General features: G+C 45.8%; 1 protein-coding gene across 5 annotated transcripts in view; it reads left to right on the top strand.

Annotated features, from left to right (window-relative positions):
- Positions 1 to 14,826, top strand: part of UBASH3B (ubiquitin associated and SH3 domain containing B) — a 147,612-nt gene that overhangs the window by 42,253 nt on the left and 90,533 nt on the right. For 2 of the 5 annotated variants that reach the window (XM_081541335.1, XM_081541336.1), the window contains exon 1: positions 3,331 to 3,385. The exons of 2 other annotated variants lie outside the window; for them this stretch is intronic. In XM_081541335.1, coding sequence (XP_081397461.1) covers positions 3,358 to 3,385 — 28 coding nt within the window. In that variant the 5' untranslated portion in view covers positions 3,331 to 3,357. Of the gene's footprint in view, positions 1 to 3,330; positions 3,485 to 14,826 lie in introns of those variants that run through there. One more of the 5 variants, XM_081541337.1, reaches the window with a different exon arrangement.

Raw genomic sequence — 14,826 nt, forward strand, 5'->3', positions numbered from 1 at the left:
CTCTTCACTGCTGGTCTGCCAGGGAAATCCCCTAAATGATTTTTAATTCCTCAGTTCTAAGCATACAGAATTTTTTAAAATTTTATTTTATTGAAGTATAGTTGATTTGCAATGTTGTGTTAATTTCTACTGTACAGCAAAATAATATATATATACAGCAAAAAATATATATATATATTCTTTTTCATTATGGTTTATCACAGGATATTGAATATATAGTTCCCTGTGCTATACAGTAGGACCTTGTTTATCCATCCTGCATATAGTAGTTTTAAGCAGGTAGGATTTGAACCTTAATGATGATTCCTACAAGGCACTGTATCACTAAAGATATATCTTAAAAGACGGCTACACGCTTGAGTGAGATGCACGTGTCTCCAAGCCACTGTCTAGCCTTCCTTAGGCGTGTTCAGCACTGCAGCCACAACAGAGCAGCATTTGCAGGTGACTTCATGGCCTCTGGCTTCCCATCGGTGCAGGATACACAAAAAGCAGTCCTACTCTGGGGGAGGCCTGAGTCTGTTGACAGACGTTTCTCCTTATCTTGTTTTTGCATCAGTTGCAACACCATGTCTGTTCAGAACAAGCGTGGGTGGGGGTTCCTCCTGCCCTGCCCTATGCTAGCTGTTAAAATGAGAGGGTGGTTTATCACATTGTTTTTCAAGCTAATATCAGGCCACCTGTAGTTAGTGACTCCAGTGGGTCACGGGAGGGATCCGTTGATGGCTAAGGGAAACAAGCCCAGCTTTTTAGAGGGGTTACATCAACAATGCACTTTAGTCATTCGATTTTGGAAATGAGAATTTGGGGCAAGTTTGAGGTTTTGTTTGATTGCTAAGGTCATTGCTAAGTCACTTCAGTCGTGTCTGACTCTTTGGACTGTAGCCCACCAGGTTCCTATGTCCATGGGATTCTCCAGGCAAGAATACTGGAGTGGGTTGCCATGCTCTTCTCCAGGGGGCTAATGTCATTAGGTAGCTCTCAAAACATTTAGACTACATTTTCTTTCTTTTTTTTGTTCTTTAAACTTTTTATTTAGTGTTGGAGTATAGCCAGTTAACAACATTGTGATAGTTCAGGACAACAGAGGGACTCAGCCATATGTATATACCTGTATCCATTCTCCTGCAAACTCTCCTCCCATCCAGGCTGCCACATAACATTGAGCAGAGTTCCATGTTCCATACAGTAGGATCTTATTGGTTATCCATTTTAAATATAGCAATGTGTACATGTTGATCCCAAATTCCCTAATTATCTCTTCCCCTCTTTCATCCCCACTGGCAACCATAAGTTTGTAAACTACATTTTGAAACTCATATAATTGGACAAATTTTCAAATCAATCTCCAGGAATTGTGGCAGGCAACTGACCACTAACATTCCAGTCGCGCTTCCTAGTCCACAAAGCACTTATATGTATACAATTATTCCCATATTACAGATGAGGAAACTAAAGATCAGAAATACTAAGAAAATTTTGACTGAAGTCATGTGTTTTATGGCTAGTGACTAAGGGAGCTAGAAGTCAGCCCTGGATCCAAGCATCCCTCAGTTCTGAGTCCTTTTACCTTCACCATCCTGCCTCTTGTTTGTTTCCACCTTCTCGTCCAAGTTCATCTGTCTATTTGCTGCTTCAAAGCACCTCAGTGCCTTGATAGTTGAGGTTTAGGGAGGGCAAGGTGGCCATGTAAGATCATTGGGGATCAACTCATTACATTGCACCATGGATTCATACGTTCACAGCAATTCAGAGCTAGAATTAAGGAAACAGACCAGTATTAACTGAGAAGGCCGCTGCTGTGCTGGGAGTTTCATGGACCTGTCACTGTGCAAGAGGACAGATACTTATCTACCTACCTCCTCCCTTAATTCCCCACCAGCTTCTTGAGATAAGGTCTCTCATCCCCATCTGAGAGAAGAGAGCACTGGAGTTTGGGGATACAAAGAAAGTTGTTGAACAAGTAAGTGGAGCCTGAATTTGAACCTTTGTTTATCTGATTCCAAAGCCAGCTTGGTCCCACCACCGCATTCCATGGATGAGGAAACCAGAGCAGTGGAATGTGATCTCATGGCAGTAACAGAGTTGAGTCTCATCAGCCTCATCCCAGTCTTCTCAGCACAGCTGGCAGACCTCATCTCTTAGGGTTGGGATTCTCCTCTGTTCCATCAGATGAAAAGTAGTCAGCATTGTGGATGACGTCCCCTTCCCCCACCCATGACTCTGTAGTCATGAGAACTTTTGGTTGCAATTCACCCCAGCCATTGATTTCTACCTCCTGGACCTTGTTCAGAATCTACCATGCCCATCATCCAGGCTCTGACAAAAGTTGTTCATAAGTGATAGCATTTGACTCTTTGATTTTTCCCTAACTTGCAAGAAGATAGGAGCCCAGGGTAAATGATAAATAGGCATCAGCTTCGAGGATGCTAGAAACAGGGCCCTGGGGCATCCTGAGTGCCATGTGTGGAGGCTCCCTATGGCGCTACAAAGGCCAGAACCTACAGTTGCCCGCACCCCCCACCCCCAACCCCAGTTTTCCCGCAGCCTCCATCCCCTGCTTCTTACACTCTGCACTCCAGCACCTTTGGAAATCCATTTGCTTCAGTGCTGTCACTGATGTTCATTTTAAGTTATGCATAGAAATATATCATGGATGCAAACCCTGCATAGGGATTAATTCTAAATCTTTGTAGAAGACAGGGCATCAGGGCCATAGGAGGGAGGAATAACTATAAGATGCCTGCTCTACATAGTTATTGCATTTAATCCTCACAACTCTAGGAGGTGGGTGTTCCTCCCATCTTCCAGAGAAGATTGGGAGATTCGTATTGGGGTAGGGAGGTTTGCTCAAGGTTTCCCAGCTAGCAAGCGGTAAAGCCAGGATTATAATTCAGCTTTCTCTCCATAACCAGTACTCTTTGCTCTTTACTGTGTATCAGCCAGAGCATCTTGCAGGGAGGGGATAATATAACCCCTGAACTTGAAGGATTTCTGTGCGTGGCATGTGGAGCCACAGAATGGGGTCTGAATCCTGGTCCAGCAGAATCCTAGCTGTGTGTTCCCTCTGTGCTCTCTCTTCTTCTCCAAAATCTCTCAATAATAGTTGAAACACATCAGATGACCTATTTTTCTGATCTCTAATAAGCTCTACCATTATTAATTCCTTGACTCAATCAAGGACTTCATAATGGTACCCACAGGCAAAGGTGGAGCCAGAGGGAGGGAGTAGCTGTCAGGAACTGTACTCACCTGGACCATCCTGGCGGCAAGTGTGCGGTGTTAGGAATCAGGCGAGGTTGTTAGAGGAGGCCCAGCGCGCATGCGCCTGGGAAGCCGGAAGACGCTGTAGCCGCCATGATGCTTCTTGGAGCAGCTCCGCAGTGTGAGTAAGAAGTCAGTCCCCGGTGGTTAGCTGGGGGGCCAGAAGTGATTTTCTGCAGATTTGGATTTGGTTTGAGATCTGGCTCCTCAAGGCCTGGAAGTAAGTGTGGGGGCCGCAGTGCTGAGTGGACAGAACTTTGTCTCCGCCTTGGTTTGGGCCCTGATCAGAGTTAACCGTTGGTGGGTGCTTTTTTTGTTTTTAAATCATTCTCTAAGTTAAGGATTGTTTGTTAAACTCTAGACTTTAGTGGATAAACTTAACATTTCTTTGCGTTTAATTTTTTTCAATATAAGTTTTCGTGCGTTTATTGTGTTCACTCTTCGTAATTTACTCCTGATCTTGAGGTTAGCCGTTTGGAAAGTGGTTCGGAAGCTGTTGTTGACAGGTGAGGGGAAGTTTAACCTTGGGGAAAACTGTAAACTGCCCCAAACAAGGGGCTTTGGTGCCTTGGGGACAGGCCCTGGGAGGTTGTTTGCTCCAATTTAACGAGGAATCATCATGTCTCATCACGAAAGGAACATTAGTGCCATAGGTGATATTTTCTGATTTATATTGAAAATTCCTGGCTCCTAGTGTATTAATTCTGTCCAGCCCGCGGGCCTGTACCAATCTGCATGATTGTGTGATTCTGCTCCATCTGCGTTCAATTTCTTCGCATCTTTGTTCGGAGGCATTAACAAATCTGGTTGTTTCTTGGGAGGGTCTAAGGACAGGATCCATTGTTTTTGGATTATAAAGAAACAAAAAGATGGTGGTGGGAAAAGTTCTAGTTGGTCTTTTTATTATGCACCGTAGCCAGGAGGCTCCCCCATATAATTAACACAAGTGTGGAAAGTTAACTGTTCCATCTAAAAGGCTGTGGGAGAAATTACAGAGCATGGAAATAATAAAATGAAGTCTTATTAACAAGAGCGAGGCCCTTGCAGCAGCAAGTTCGCTGGTGACCTGATGGGATGGAAGCCTTTTCAGGTGGCTTTTTGGGCAATACTCACAGTTTCCGACGTCGCAGGGCTTTTCACAAGGAGGTTTTCTTCCTTCTGACACGCACCTCAGGGCCCTGAGTTGCATGAAGGTTTCCCCAAAGTCACAGAGTTGTGTCTACACTCACACCGTAGCACCTACCCACCAGCCCACTGCTGCTCATAAGGAACATAGAGTGGTCAGAGTGGGAGGGATGGAGGGCTAAGAATTGGACCAGTTCTTTCCATGTGACTTTCCACTAGAAATGTCCCTCCTCCACCTCAAAACCTATCTTGACGACCGTTGCCCACAGGGAGCCATGTCCCTCCTCTGAATTCCTAGGGCACGTGTTGGCCTCCTCCCTCACGAGGCCTGTACCGCCATTTAACTGTTTCCTGTGTTTTAATCTTGATGCCCGTAGAGACTACAGTATCCACAAGGGCAGTAGCAGCCTTGCCCTTAGTCACCACACGAGGCTTGCATACACTATACTGTACACTCCAGAAAGAGACTGGCAAACACCTCATGAGAAATTTTAAAAAAACTAAAATTATTTGCTTTAGAAATGAATCCAAGTCTTTGAAAACATTTCATGCAAAACGCTAATGATATCCGCATGGAGAGAGATGTAAGAGTTTAAACTGGAGATCTGGTGAAAGTTCTTACAGGAGGGCAGAGAATATCATCCCATAAAGTAAAATATATAAGGCTTTATCCCAGAAGGTCTGAAGACTCCTTGCCTTCATCATTCAAGATCAGATTGGAGACTTCAGGGACCCCCAAATTGCTAAAGATTCTAGAAACCAAAAATGCGTATGGGGTTTGGTAAAACATGAAACAGGAAGAACCATCAGATTTTAACTCAGGAAAATTTTTGTCTGACTCTTTGAACCGTATTAATGCAATTAAATGAAGGAGTGAAATTGCTCTCAAACTTACTACTAATCCTGACTTTGCATTCATTTGTTATTTGTGTTCATTTATTCACTCATTCCTTTGGACACGTCACATGCTCCCTGAGGACCGAAGCGTGTCTGGTTCATTTTTGGAATGTCCTCTTCCTTTCCATTCCCATGAGCTTGGCTCATGGCAGGTTTTTCTTCATATGTGGTTATTGAATTGGCTTGGTTGTAGACATGCCACATACTTCTTTGAAACGTCTTTTTACTTTTCAAAACAAATATCATGCAAGTGATTCTTATCTTCTTGAAAAATGGGAAAATCTGCCTGATTGAGAGTCATGGACTAAGTTTTGAAACTTGGGCAGTTTATTGATTTTTAAAAAGATGTTTCAATCATGTCTAAACAGAAACTTTTAAAAATATGGTTTTTTTAAAGGTTACTCTCTATTTACAGGTATTACAAAATATTGGCTATATTCTCCGTGTTGTACAGTACATCCTTACAGCCTATCTTCTACCCAACAGTTTGTACCTCCCACTGGTTACCAGTGGTTACCCACTTGTAACCATTCGTTTGTTCTGAGTCTGCTTCTTTTTTGTTATCGAATAGAAACTTTTAGACCTTGAGAATAAGTGGGGCCATGTGAGACTCCGGGGTTCTTGGCATGAATATAAAGTATTGCTTATTGTTCATTTGAGCCCCTCATTTGTGAGAGCAAGCATCCTGCCTCTCAGAGCACAGGAAGGGACTGTCTGAGGTGCTTAGAGAAAGAGGACTTGGAATCCTGTTAACTGGTTTTGGGTTGAAGCACATATTTCTAGGGTGGAAGAGAGATGAGCAACAGCAAGGGCCCTGGGAGGTGTACTCTAGGGACCTGGCATCCTTGAAATGTGTCTTTTTGGCTTCAAAGTGGTGCTTCTTCCCTGTCGTGGCAGACAGGAGGATCTCTTGGCTCAGGGGCCAATGTCCTCTACAGGCCAGCACTCCTGGCCTTGAGAATGACTCACTAACCTGACTTGCTCAAGGAGCCTGTGGCTTACACTTACCCTTAGAGATCAAAGCGGAGTTGCCAACAGCAGCAAGTGCTTTCGTAAGCTGTATGTGAACTCAGAGGAACCAAAGTGGGTTGATGTTTTACGTTGGGGCTGAGTCCCTGGCTCGAGAAACCTGCCAGTTGAACCATCTATTTGGCCAAATATAGAGCATTCTCCACCTCTCAGGGCCTGCCTTTGAGAAGTGGCTGTGAGAAGTTTAGACTTTGAAAACACTTGTTGCTGTTTACCTTGGTGGACAGTTGTCTTGTGAAAGGTCAGACAGACCAGTGGGGATGAGAACAGTTTCCATGGGGACCTGATAACAGGGGTCTCTCTCTCTCTTTTTTTTTGGGAGTATAATTGCTTTCCAATGTTGTGTTGGTTTCTGCTATACAACGAAGTGAATCAGTAATATGTATACATATATCCCTCTCCTCTTGAGCCTCCCTCCCACCCCTCTAGGCCATCACAGAGCCCCAAGCACAGCAGTCTTAAGAGGCTTCAGTTGGAGCAGATGTGGAGCAGAGCCCGATTTTAGGGCTGGTGGAAAGAGGAGGCACTTTCCCTAGAGGGATTATGGACTGATGCCCCCGGAAACTGTTGTTTAAATCATTATTTTTTAAATAGAGAACTTTATCCCAGGGTTTCTTTAAGGACCACACTTTCTAGAGGTGGCAGTGGGTGGAAACAGGCCACCTTCAGGGGATAGAAGAAAGGAAAATAAAGCCACCCAGATGAAAAGACCTATGGTTAAAGAAGAATTTGTATTAGGACTCCAAATCTAGTTACTCAGTGGAGGGAGGAGGCAGGTGCTAACCTGGCCAAGATGACACATTTGGCCACATCCCAGCTTCCCAGCTGTGCCCTGCCTGTAGAGACCCAGGTGGCCCTCCCAGCTGCCAGCCAAGCTCACAACTCCCAAAGGGAAGTGACTTTGAGGCCGCAGCTGGCTCAGCCTAAAATCCTCTCCACCACCACCACCAAGCAACCTAAGAGCCCACAGTCCACTGTCTGAGGGCCAGTGACCCCTTTGCTCTACACACCGTGGTAATTTTTCATAAAAACTGTAGAAGCAAGGGCTGCTTTCCTAGTCCTAATGAAGAGAGACTGTTTGCCAAAGAGCTACCTTCCCTGATGTGCTTCTATGGCCCAGTAGCTTCTTTGCCAGTGACCTTGAATGTCCCCAACCAGGGGGCATCCCCATCACCAGCTACCTCTTGTGATCTGTTAATAGAGAGGTCGAGAGGCCTTGTGAGCAGGCAAGTGGAGGTGGATTCTTTCTGACCTTCCCATCCACACTGGCAGTCTTGATCACCAGACTTTGTGCTACCCATGCTCTGCCCAGCTCAGTCCTCAGAGGCTGTGAGGGGAGCAGGTGACCAACTGGAGTCCTGTGATCCCAGGTATGGTGTCAGTCTCCACAAGTCACCCTGAGGCACTGGTGCACAAACTGGCTGACCGGGTCCGGGCCTTGGGCCACCTAACGCCCTAACGGCTCTTCTTCAGGAATCAAAAAAATGTTCATGGTAAAGAAGGAAGATGAAAACATTCTCTTACTTGCCAAAGCTCTAGTTTTTAATGCTGCTCCCAAATTCAGATCTAAGGCATGGGACTTGAGAATGTGTGAGTGATCTGGTAGAATCCATCCATCCATTCCCGAACAGAGTTGAAAAGGTAAATCTGAGACCTCCCTTCTCAACCTTAACCTAACTCTTTTGGTGGCTTCTATAACCTGAGCACTCACAGGCATCAGAGGTCTTGTTTGTCCATCTGGCCAGCTGTGGGAAAGTTCCTTCTATAAAGATCTAGAGAAGAGGGTTTGTTGCCAACAATTTGGGATATGGAGTGACAGTGTACATTTTGCATTTTACTCTGGTACCCTAGATACAAGATTCCCCTGGGGAATTTACTGATCCTCATCAGAGTGTATTGGGGGAAGGGTGTGTGTGTGTGTGTTTGGGGGATGGCCTTTTTTGGGGATAGGCTTCAGAACAGTGAATTTTAGGCTTGTTGTTCTCCTAATGTTGGAATCTAAAGAGGAGTGGAAGTCTTTCAGAAGACCTGTATAGATGGATAGGTCTAAAAATCTTGGCTAGAAGGAATACCAAGACGTCATAAAGGTATAGAAAACTAATAGCTTACAGCTTAGTTCATATTCTGAAGAGATACGGTAAGATGGGGAATTTCAGCTGCACATACCTGTAAATTATTTTGTGTATGCCAAGCAGAAGATTTTACCATTCTAGATAGAAGAAAATGGTTTGCCTTTATCTAAACTGATCTAAATCTAAATTTAGGACTGATGGGCTATATTCAACTCTGCCTTTGGTCCCAAATCTTATCAGTATTGTTGTTAGTCCAAAGTGAAATAAGTAAGCGATCACTGGTGGAAAGTTTCCAGCTGATCTTCCTTGGATAGAAGTGCTTCTTATTCTGAGATTGTATCCTTCCTACTTTTTTGAAATTAAAACCTCCTTTCTGTTATGAATCATGGTGATAATTGGTAGTGGGAACTTTAGAATAAGATTCTCCGTAAATGAAAACTTAATATCTCCATGAGTCCACTCAAACCTCACTGGCCCCTTCTTTCAAAACACATTGGGCCATAAAATACAAATATCTGGGACCAACTGATCTACCCATCTTCTTATAAGATATCAGGCAGATAAGACTTTTCTGCTTATTGTGCTAAAAGATTCTATAAACCAGTTCTGCAGGCTTTTCCCATACAGTTGGCCCTTGACCAGCATAGGGTTTAGGGATATTGATCCTCCTTGGATCCATTGATTCAACAAATAACTGTAGTATTCACTATTGAAAAAATATGCAAATAAGTGGACTCATGCAGTTCAAACTCATGTTGTTCAGAGATCAGCTGTACTTTTTTTCTGGCCCTGATGGGAAGTCAGAGCCTTCCCTGGCTTGTGCCTTCTCTGCTTGATGCCCTTCTATTTTATCTTCTCAGTGAATCTCCTGACAAGAGAGCTAATGTGCCCCTTCCTCCTCTGGGCCACCCAAGCCCCTTGTTCATACTTTGTTCTGGCCCTTACTTAGTCATGATCGTGGTCCTGCTGGTGACCACTCAATCATCATTGTGTCTGACTCTTTGTGACCCCATGGACTGTAGCCTGCCAGGCTCTTCTGTCCATGGGATTTTCCAGGCAAGGATACTGGAGTGGCTTGCCATTTCCTTCTTCAGGGGATCTTTCCAATCAATGGATTGTACAAACTGTCGTCTCCTGCTTTGGCAGGTGGATTCTTCACCACTGAACCACCTGGAAATCCCTGCTTACCATGATAAAAGATAATTATTTGATTGAGCCTCTTTCTCACTAGACTGGGAGGTCCCTGACAGCTTATCTTTTTGTCTTTTTTTTTGTCCTTACTAAACGTAATGCCTGATAAATATGTATTTGTTGAATGAATAAGTATCCTAAATATCAGGTTACAGTTAATGTCTATTAGACTCCTTTGTCTCCCTCACTAGTAATAAACAGCTAGCCTCCTTTATAATAATTCTCATGATTCATGGATCCTGTGATGAATCCCCTCTTCGGCCATCTCTTCTCCTAATGTTATTGTAATACTAGTAGAGAGGCACTGGGCCAGGAAGCTGCACACCTGGTTTCTACTTCCAACTGTTAACAAGTCTCTCTTTGGAGACTCCATGTACTCTCGGTTAAGGAAGGGGACAGAGAGCCAGGGTCTTGAAGGTTCTCATTATCCTCAACATCCTACAGAAGAGCATGCAGGAGGGAGGAGGGCCTCAGATGTGAGACACATGACTGTTCTCCAGAAAATTTCCCTCAAGTCGTTTAAACTTGAGTTTGATTTGGAGTAACCTGTGTGTTCATGCATCCAACAAAATCTATTGTCAAATAGATAGTACCATTCACTTTTTGTCTCAAAAGGTCCAATGGGTTTTGAAATCAGAACATCTCAAAGTTGGATGTTCTGAGTTTGGTCTCCATATTCTAGGAGACATGTAACATGGGATAAGCCTCCATCTGGGCTTCAGGTTTTCTCATGGGCAGAGCATGTATAATGATCCTTCTGTCGTAGTTGTTAAGAGAGCGTAATGGGAAAATGTAACGCATCCAGCATGGTGCCCGGGGTACACATGTTTAGCACTTGGTCATTCCCCATCCCTTCTCCTGAATGTGGGGAGCCTTCTCATGACACCCCCAGACCCAGCCTACTTAAACAGGAGAAACTCATCCTTGAAACTTTTCACCTTCTTTGCCTGTCTGTACTTTTATGTCTTGCTGTTGTTCAGTCCCTCAGTCGTGTCCAACTCTTTGTGACTGCATGGACTGCAGCACGCCAGGCTTCCCTGTCCTTCACCATCTCCCAGAGTTTGCTCAAACTCATGTCCGTTGAATCGGTGATGCCATCCAACCATTTCATCCTTTGTGCCCCCTTCTTTGCTTTCTAATATGCCATCTAGGTTTGTTATAATTTTCCTTCCAAGGAGCAAGCGCCTTTTAATTTCATGGCTACAGTCACCATCCACAGTGATTTTGGAGCCCCCCAAAATAAAGTCTGTCACTGTTTCCACTTTTTCCCCATCTATTTGCCATGAAGTGATGGGACTGGATGCCATGATCTTAGTTTTTTGAATGTTGAGTTTTAAGCCAGTTGTTTTTGGGGGGGGGAGGGGGTGGTCTACTTTTTTGTCTACCAGACCTTTGTGTTTACTTTGTAAAATGCAGGCTGCTTGAAGAGAAGCTTCAGTCAGAGGGCAACACTGATATCTATCCCACAAGAATTTGGGAATGATGGGATTTCAGGAGTGAAGGTTTCAGGGAAGAGTAGGGATTCATCACTTACAGGTCAGTCCCAGTAGAGCTGGCCAAGTGTGCTGCCTGATACATGAGCTTTAACTTCAGTAACTCAGAATGAGAAGGCCAACAGGTGTGGGTGTGGGAAGAATTAAAGAGTCATTGTGTGTCCTGCTGCTTCTGTTCCTTGTTAAGGATGGTGAAAATAACTTCAGCAGCTGATGGTTAACGTGTCCAGGTGTGTGCCTGTGCTCAACAGTCACCACGAACTGCTGGCATCCTGAGTGTAATTCTCTAGTCCACGGCTTTTGCAGATGGGGAATTTGAGTCCCCACCCAGCTTTTTCTTCCAGTGACTTGGAAGAGATTATCACAAGGTCTCAGAAAGCTAGAGCTGTAAGCCGTTTTTGGTTTGTGTTCATTCATTCATTCACTTGTCTGGGATTGAGAGAGAATTCTCACTCATAGATGTAAGATGATGGATAATAAATGACATGATCTGGCCTTCCAGGTCCCCACAACAAGGGAAGGTGAGACCAACAGAAGTAAAGTTAGAAGATATAAATGCAGTTTAGGAAAGACATCTGGGAGCAGGAGGAAGAACAAGTCCAGGATTGTGCTGTGAGCTGCAGAGATGGTGGGGGCCGCTGTTGGCAGGCTGATGCCATGCCAGGCATGGTGCTGTCCTTCGCATGTGTTATCTCCCCCTGGGTCCCCACTCCTCTGTTGGGCAGCTCCAGCCTCCTCCCATTTTTCGAGGAGAAGGCTCAGACATGTAGCCCCATACCTGACGCTCCCCATCTGAAAAGTGGTAGAACCAGAAGTGAAATCCTTGTCCGGCTGGTTGTAGGGTCCCCAGCCTTTGCCTCCAGAATTCTTGTGATCTTGAGCTGCAGTTAATGGTAGCTGACCTTGGCCAAGCCACAACTGAGACAGTAAAGGTGCTAAAGCGGAAGTGATGAAGGTGGAGGTGCCCTCAAGAAGTGCATCCTGGGGAAGTTGGGAGGCGTAACTGGTAGGCTCTGGAAACATAGAAAGCTTGTGCTGCACACCACTCCCCTAGAGCTTATGTGCTGTCTTTCCACAGGGAAGGGAAGCCCAGGTGGAGGCTCTGGGGAGGGGGGAGTCGGGGGAAGTGGTGGAGAGGTAGTGGAAACAGCTAAGCATACCTTCTGGGTTTTCTGGGACAGTCTTCACCTGTAAGGCATGCCTTTCGTTGGTAGTCTATAGGGGAAAAAAAATTATCTTGACAACTGCTTCTGAAAATAAGGAGCCCAGTAAAGTCATAGGGTCAGGAAGGAGGTGAAGGAGAGGGGAAGTGACAGTTGATTGAGGACTGTTGGAAGCAAGATTCATAGAAAGCAAACTCTGAGCAATCCTGACTCAGGGCCTCTGTGTCCAGACAGGATCCCTTCAGCCAGAGTTCCCAAGGAAGCCCCCGTCCTCCCTTGTTGAAATCTCTGGCAAGGAAGCTTCTCAGCTTGCAGTTCAGATTCCAGGAATCTCTGCAACAGATATATTTTAGTAGAGAGGACCCCATCCTCAGTCCCAGCCCTGGAATTCTTCATGTTTTTAGTGCTTAGGGGAAAGAGAGGAAAGCAATTGGATCCCATTCAAATCCATCTCCTTCCTTCCTTTTTCCTTGCCTCTCTCTCTAGAGAGATGGGTCCCCCTCCCAGGTCATCAGTGACAAGGTTGATGCCCATGAGTCCTAGGCAGACTCACAGGACCCATGCAGGGAGGAGCTAAGATCGAACCAGGATGGCTAAGGGGGAAAGCAGGGCTGAGAGGTGGGCAAGGAAGGCTGGGCGCTGGCAACCCTCTAGTGCATTGTGAGGCCGCCTCCTAGGAAAACATCCGCCTAGGACACTTTTGAGTACATTCCCTGGAAATGTCACCCTGGCCTTGGCCTCTTTGCCATCTCACCCTGCACACTGGGCACAGACATGTGGAAAAAGAGCCGAGGTTTCTGACAGAACTGATGTCCTGTGTTTAGGCAGACCCCCTGCTTGCCCCGGTGGCTCAGATGATAAAGTGTCTGCCTGCAACGTGGGAGACCTGGGTTCAGTCTCTGGGTCAGGAAGATCCCATGGAGAAGGAGATGGCAACCCACTCCAGTACTCTTGCCTGGAAAATCCAAAGGACAGAGGAGCCCTGTAGGCTACAGTCCATGGGGTCGCAGAAAGTCAGACACGACTGAGTGACTTCAGTTTTTTCAATTTCTTGCCCTGAGCCTTTCTTCTTCAACCTCTAAAGTGGGAATGATGGGACTTCCCTGGTGGTCCAGTGGTTAAGGCTCTATGCTTCCAACGCAGGGGGTGCAGGTTTGATCCCTGCTCAGGAAACTAGGCCCCCAGATGATGCAAGGTGCTGCCATAAAATAAATAAAATGGGGATACTGATCTCATCCCCAAGGCCCACACACCCGCCCTCTCCGGGATACTGCGAGGACAGGAGAGTCAAAGCGAAGAATCTCAAGGCTAAAAATCACCCCAGAATTCATTCTGCCCATCCTCCGCCTCCAGTCCTCTCCATAACAATACCCACAGCAGACAAAGGAATGTGCCAGGGCATAGAGACCACCTCGGAGGAAGAACCCACAGCTTCCCCTTGGTTGGGAGCCAAGTTACAAGTTGTCATGCCAGCTTTTTTTGTGTGTGCTGCATGGCTGTTCATCATCAAGTAATTCAGGCCACTCAAAAAAAAAAAAAAAACTTCCCCCAAAATGAGGGAGTGATTTGCAGCATCTGTTACTTCCTTTTTAATTGAATCTGTTCTTCTCAGATACCAGGAGCAAGTGCCAAAGTCAGCAGCAGAATTCAGCTGTGTACATTTTGAAGGTGCTGGAAGATAAATTTCTGTGCTCTGTATGGATGCATATTGTACAGAAACCAGATGGCCACACTGTCCTCAAGGTCCTCTTGCGGGCAGTGGCCACTCTAGGGTGAGGAGGTCAGTCAGCTCTCGTAAGGAGCTGCCTCAGTGGATCCATGCCCATGATGGACTTGGAAACTTCCTCTAGAGAGGGGGGCATGGCTTCACATGAGACAGACTTTCTCAGCAGCCCAAATGGACCCAGAGTTGCTCATGCCTCCTTCCATCCTGCTCCCCACTTCCTCATCCCCCAGCGATGGGTTGGCATAGCCAGGATCCCATGGTTCTCATGTGTTGATTCTCCAGCCTTGTTGAGAACCAGGAGGGCTACCAAGGTGGTGCTCTGGAATTTTCTGCCCCACAGAGTGTCCCATCTGGAAGAGTTCAAATGCTGGGAGGCAAGGAGAGGAGTCAGTGGGGACGTCCCTTCCCACCCGTGATGTTGAAGACAGACGCAGACATACATGTGCATTTATATACATGTGCACACACAAACCCCGGAACCGTGTAAAGCTTCAAGTACAGCTTCTTAAAAACAGTTGTTTCCAGAAGAATTTGGGATTTTGCTCCATTCAGGAAGGTTGAGCCAGAAGCATACAAGAGTGTACGCTTTTGAGCTGAGCCCCAGAAAGTTCACTAGGAAGTCATCCTTTTTTGTGACTTTCTGAGCCTTCTTAACCAGAACTGGGAGATCGTGATGCCCCAGAGGCTCAGCCTTCTTGTGCTGTGAGACTGGACAAAGGAGCTTGGTCAGTGTTCCCCATTTCAGCCAGGGAAGTCAGGGCTCAGGGTGGGGATGATGCTTTCCCTCAGGTGCACAGAAGGTACGTGGTAAATCCTCAGCACAGCATCAGTGAAGGGAGGCCTTGTGGGAAGTAAAAGGCCTTCTG

The sequence above is a fragment of the Giraffa tippelskirchi genome, chromosome 11 (assembly GCF_054371585.1).
Source record: "Giraffa tippelskirchi isolate mGirTip1 chromosome 11, T2T-mGirTip1v1.2.pri, whole genome shotgun sequence".
NCBI lineage: Eukaryota > Metazoa > Chordata > Mammalia > Artiodactyla > Giraffidae > Giraffa > Giraffa tippelskirchi.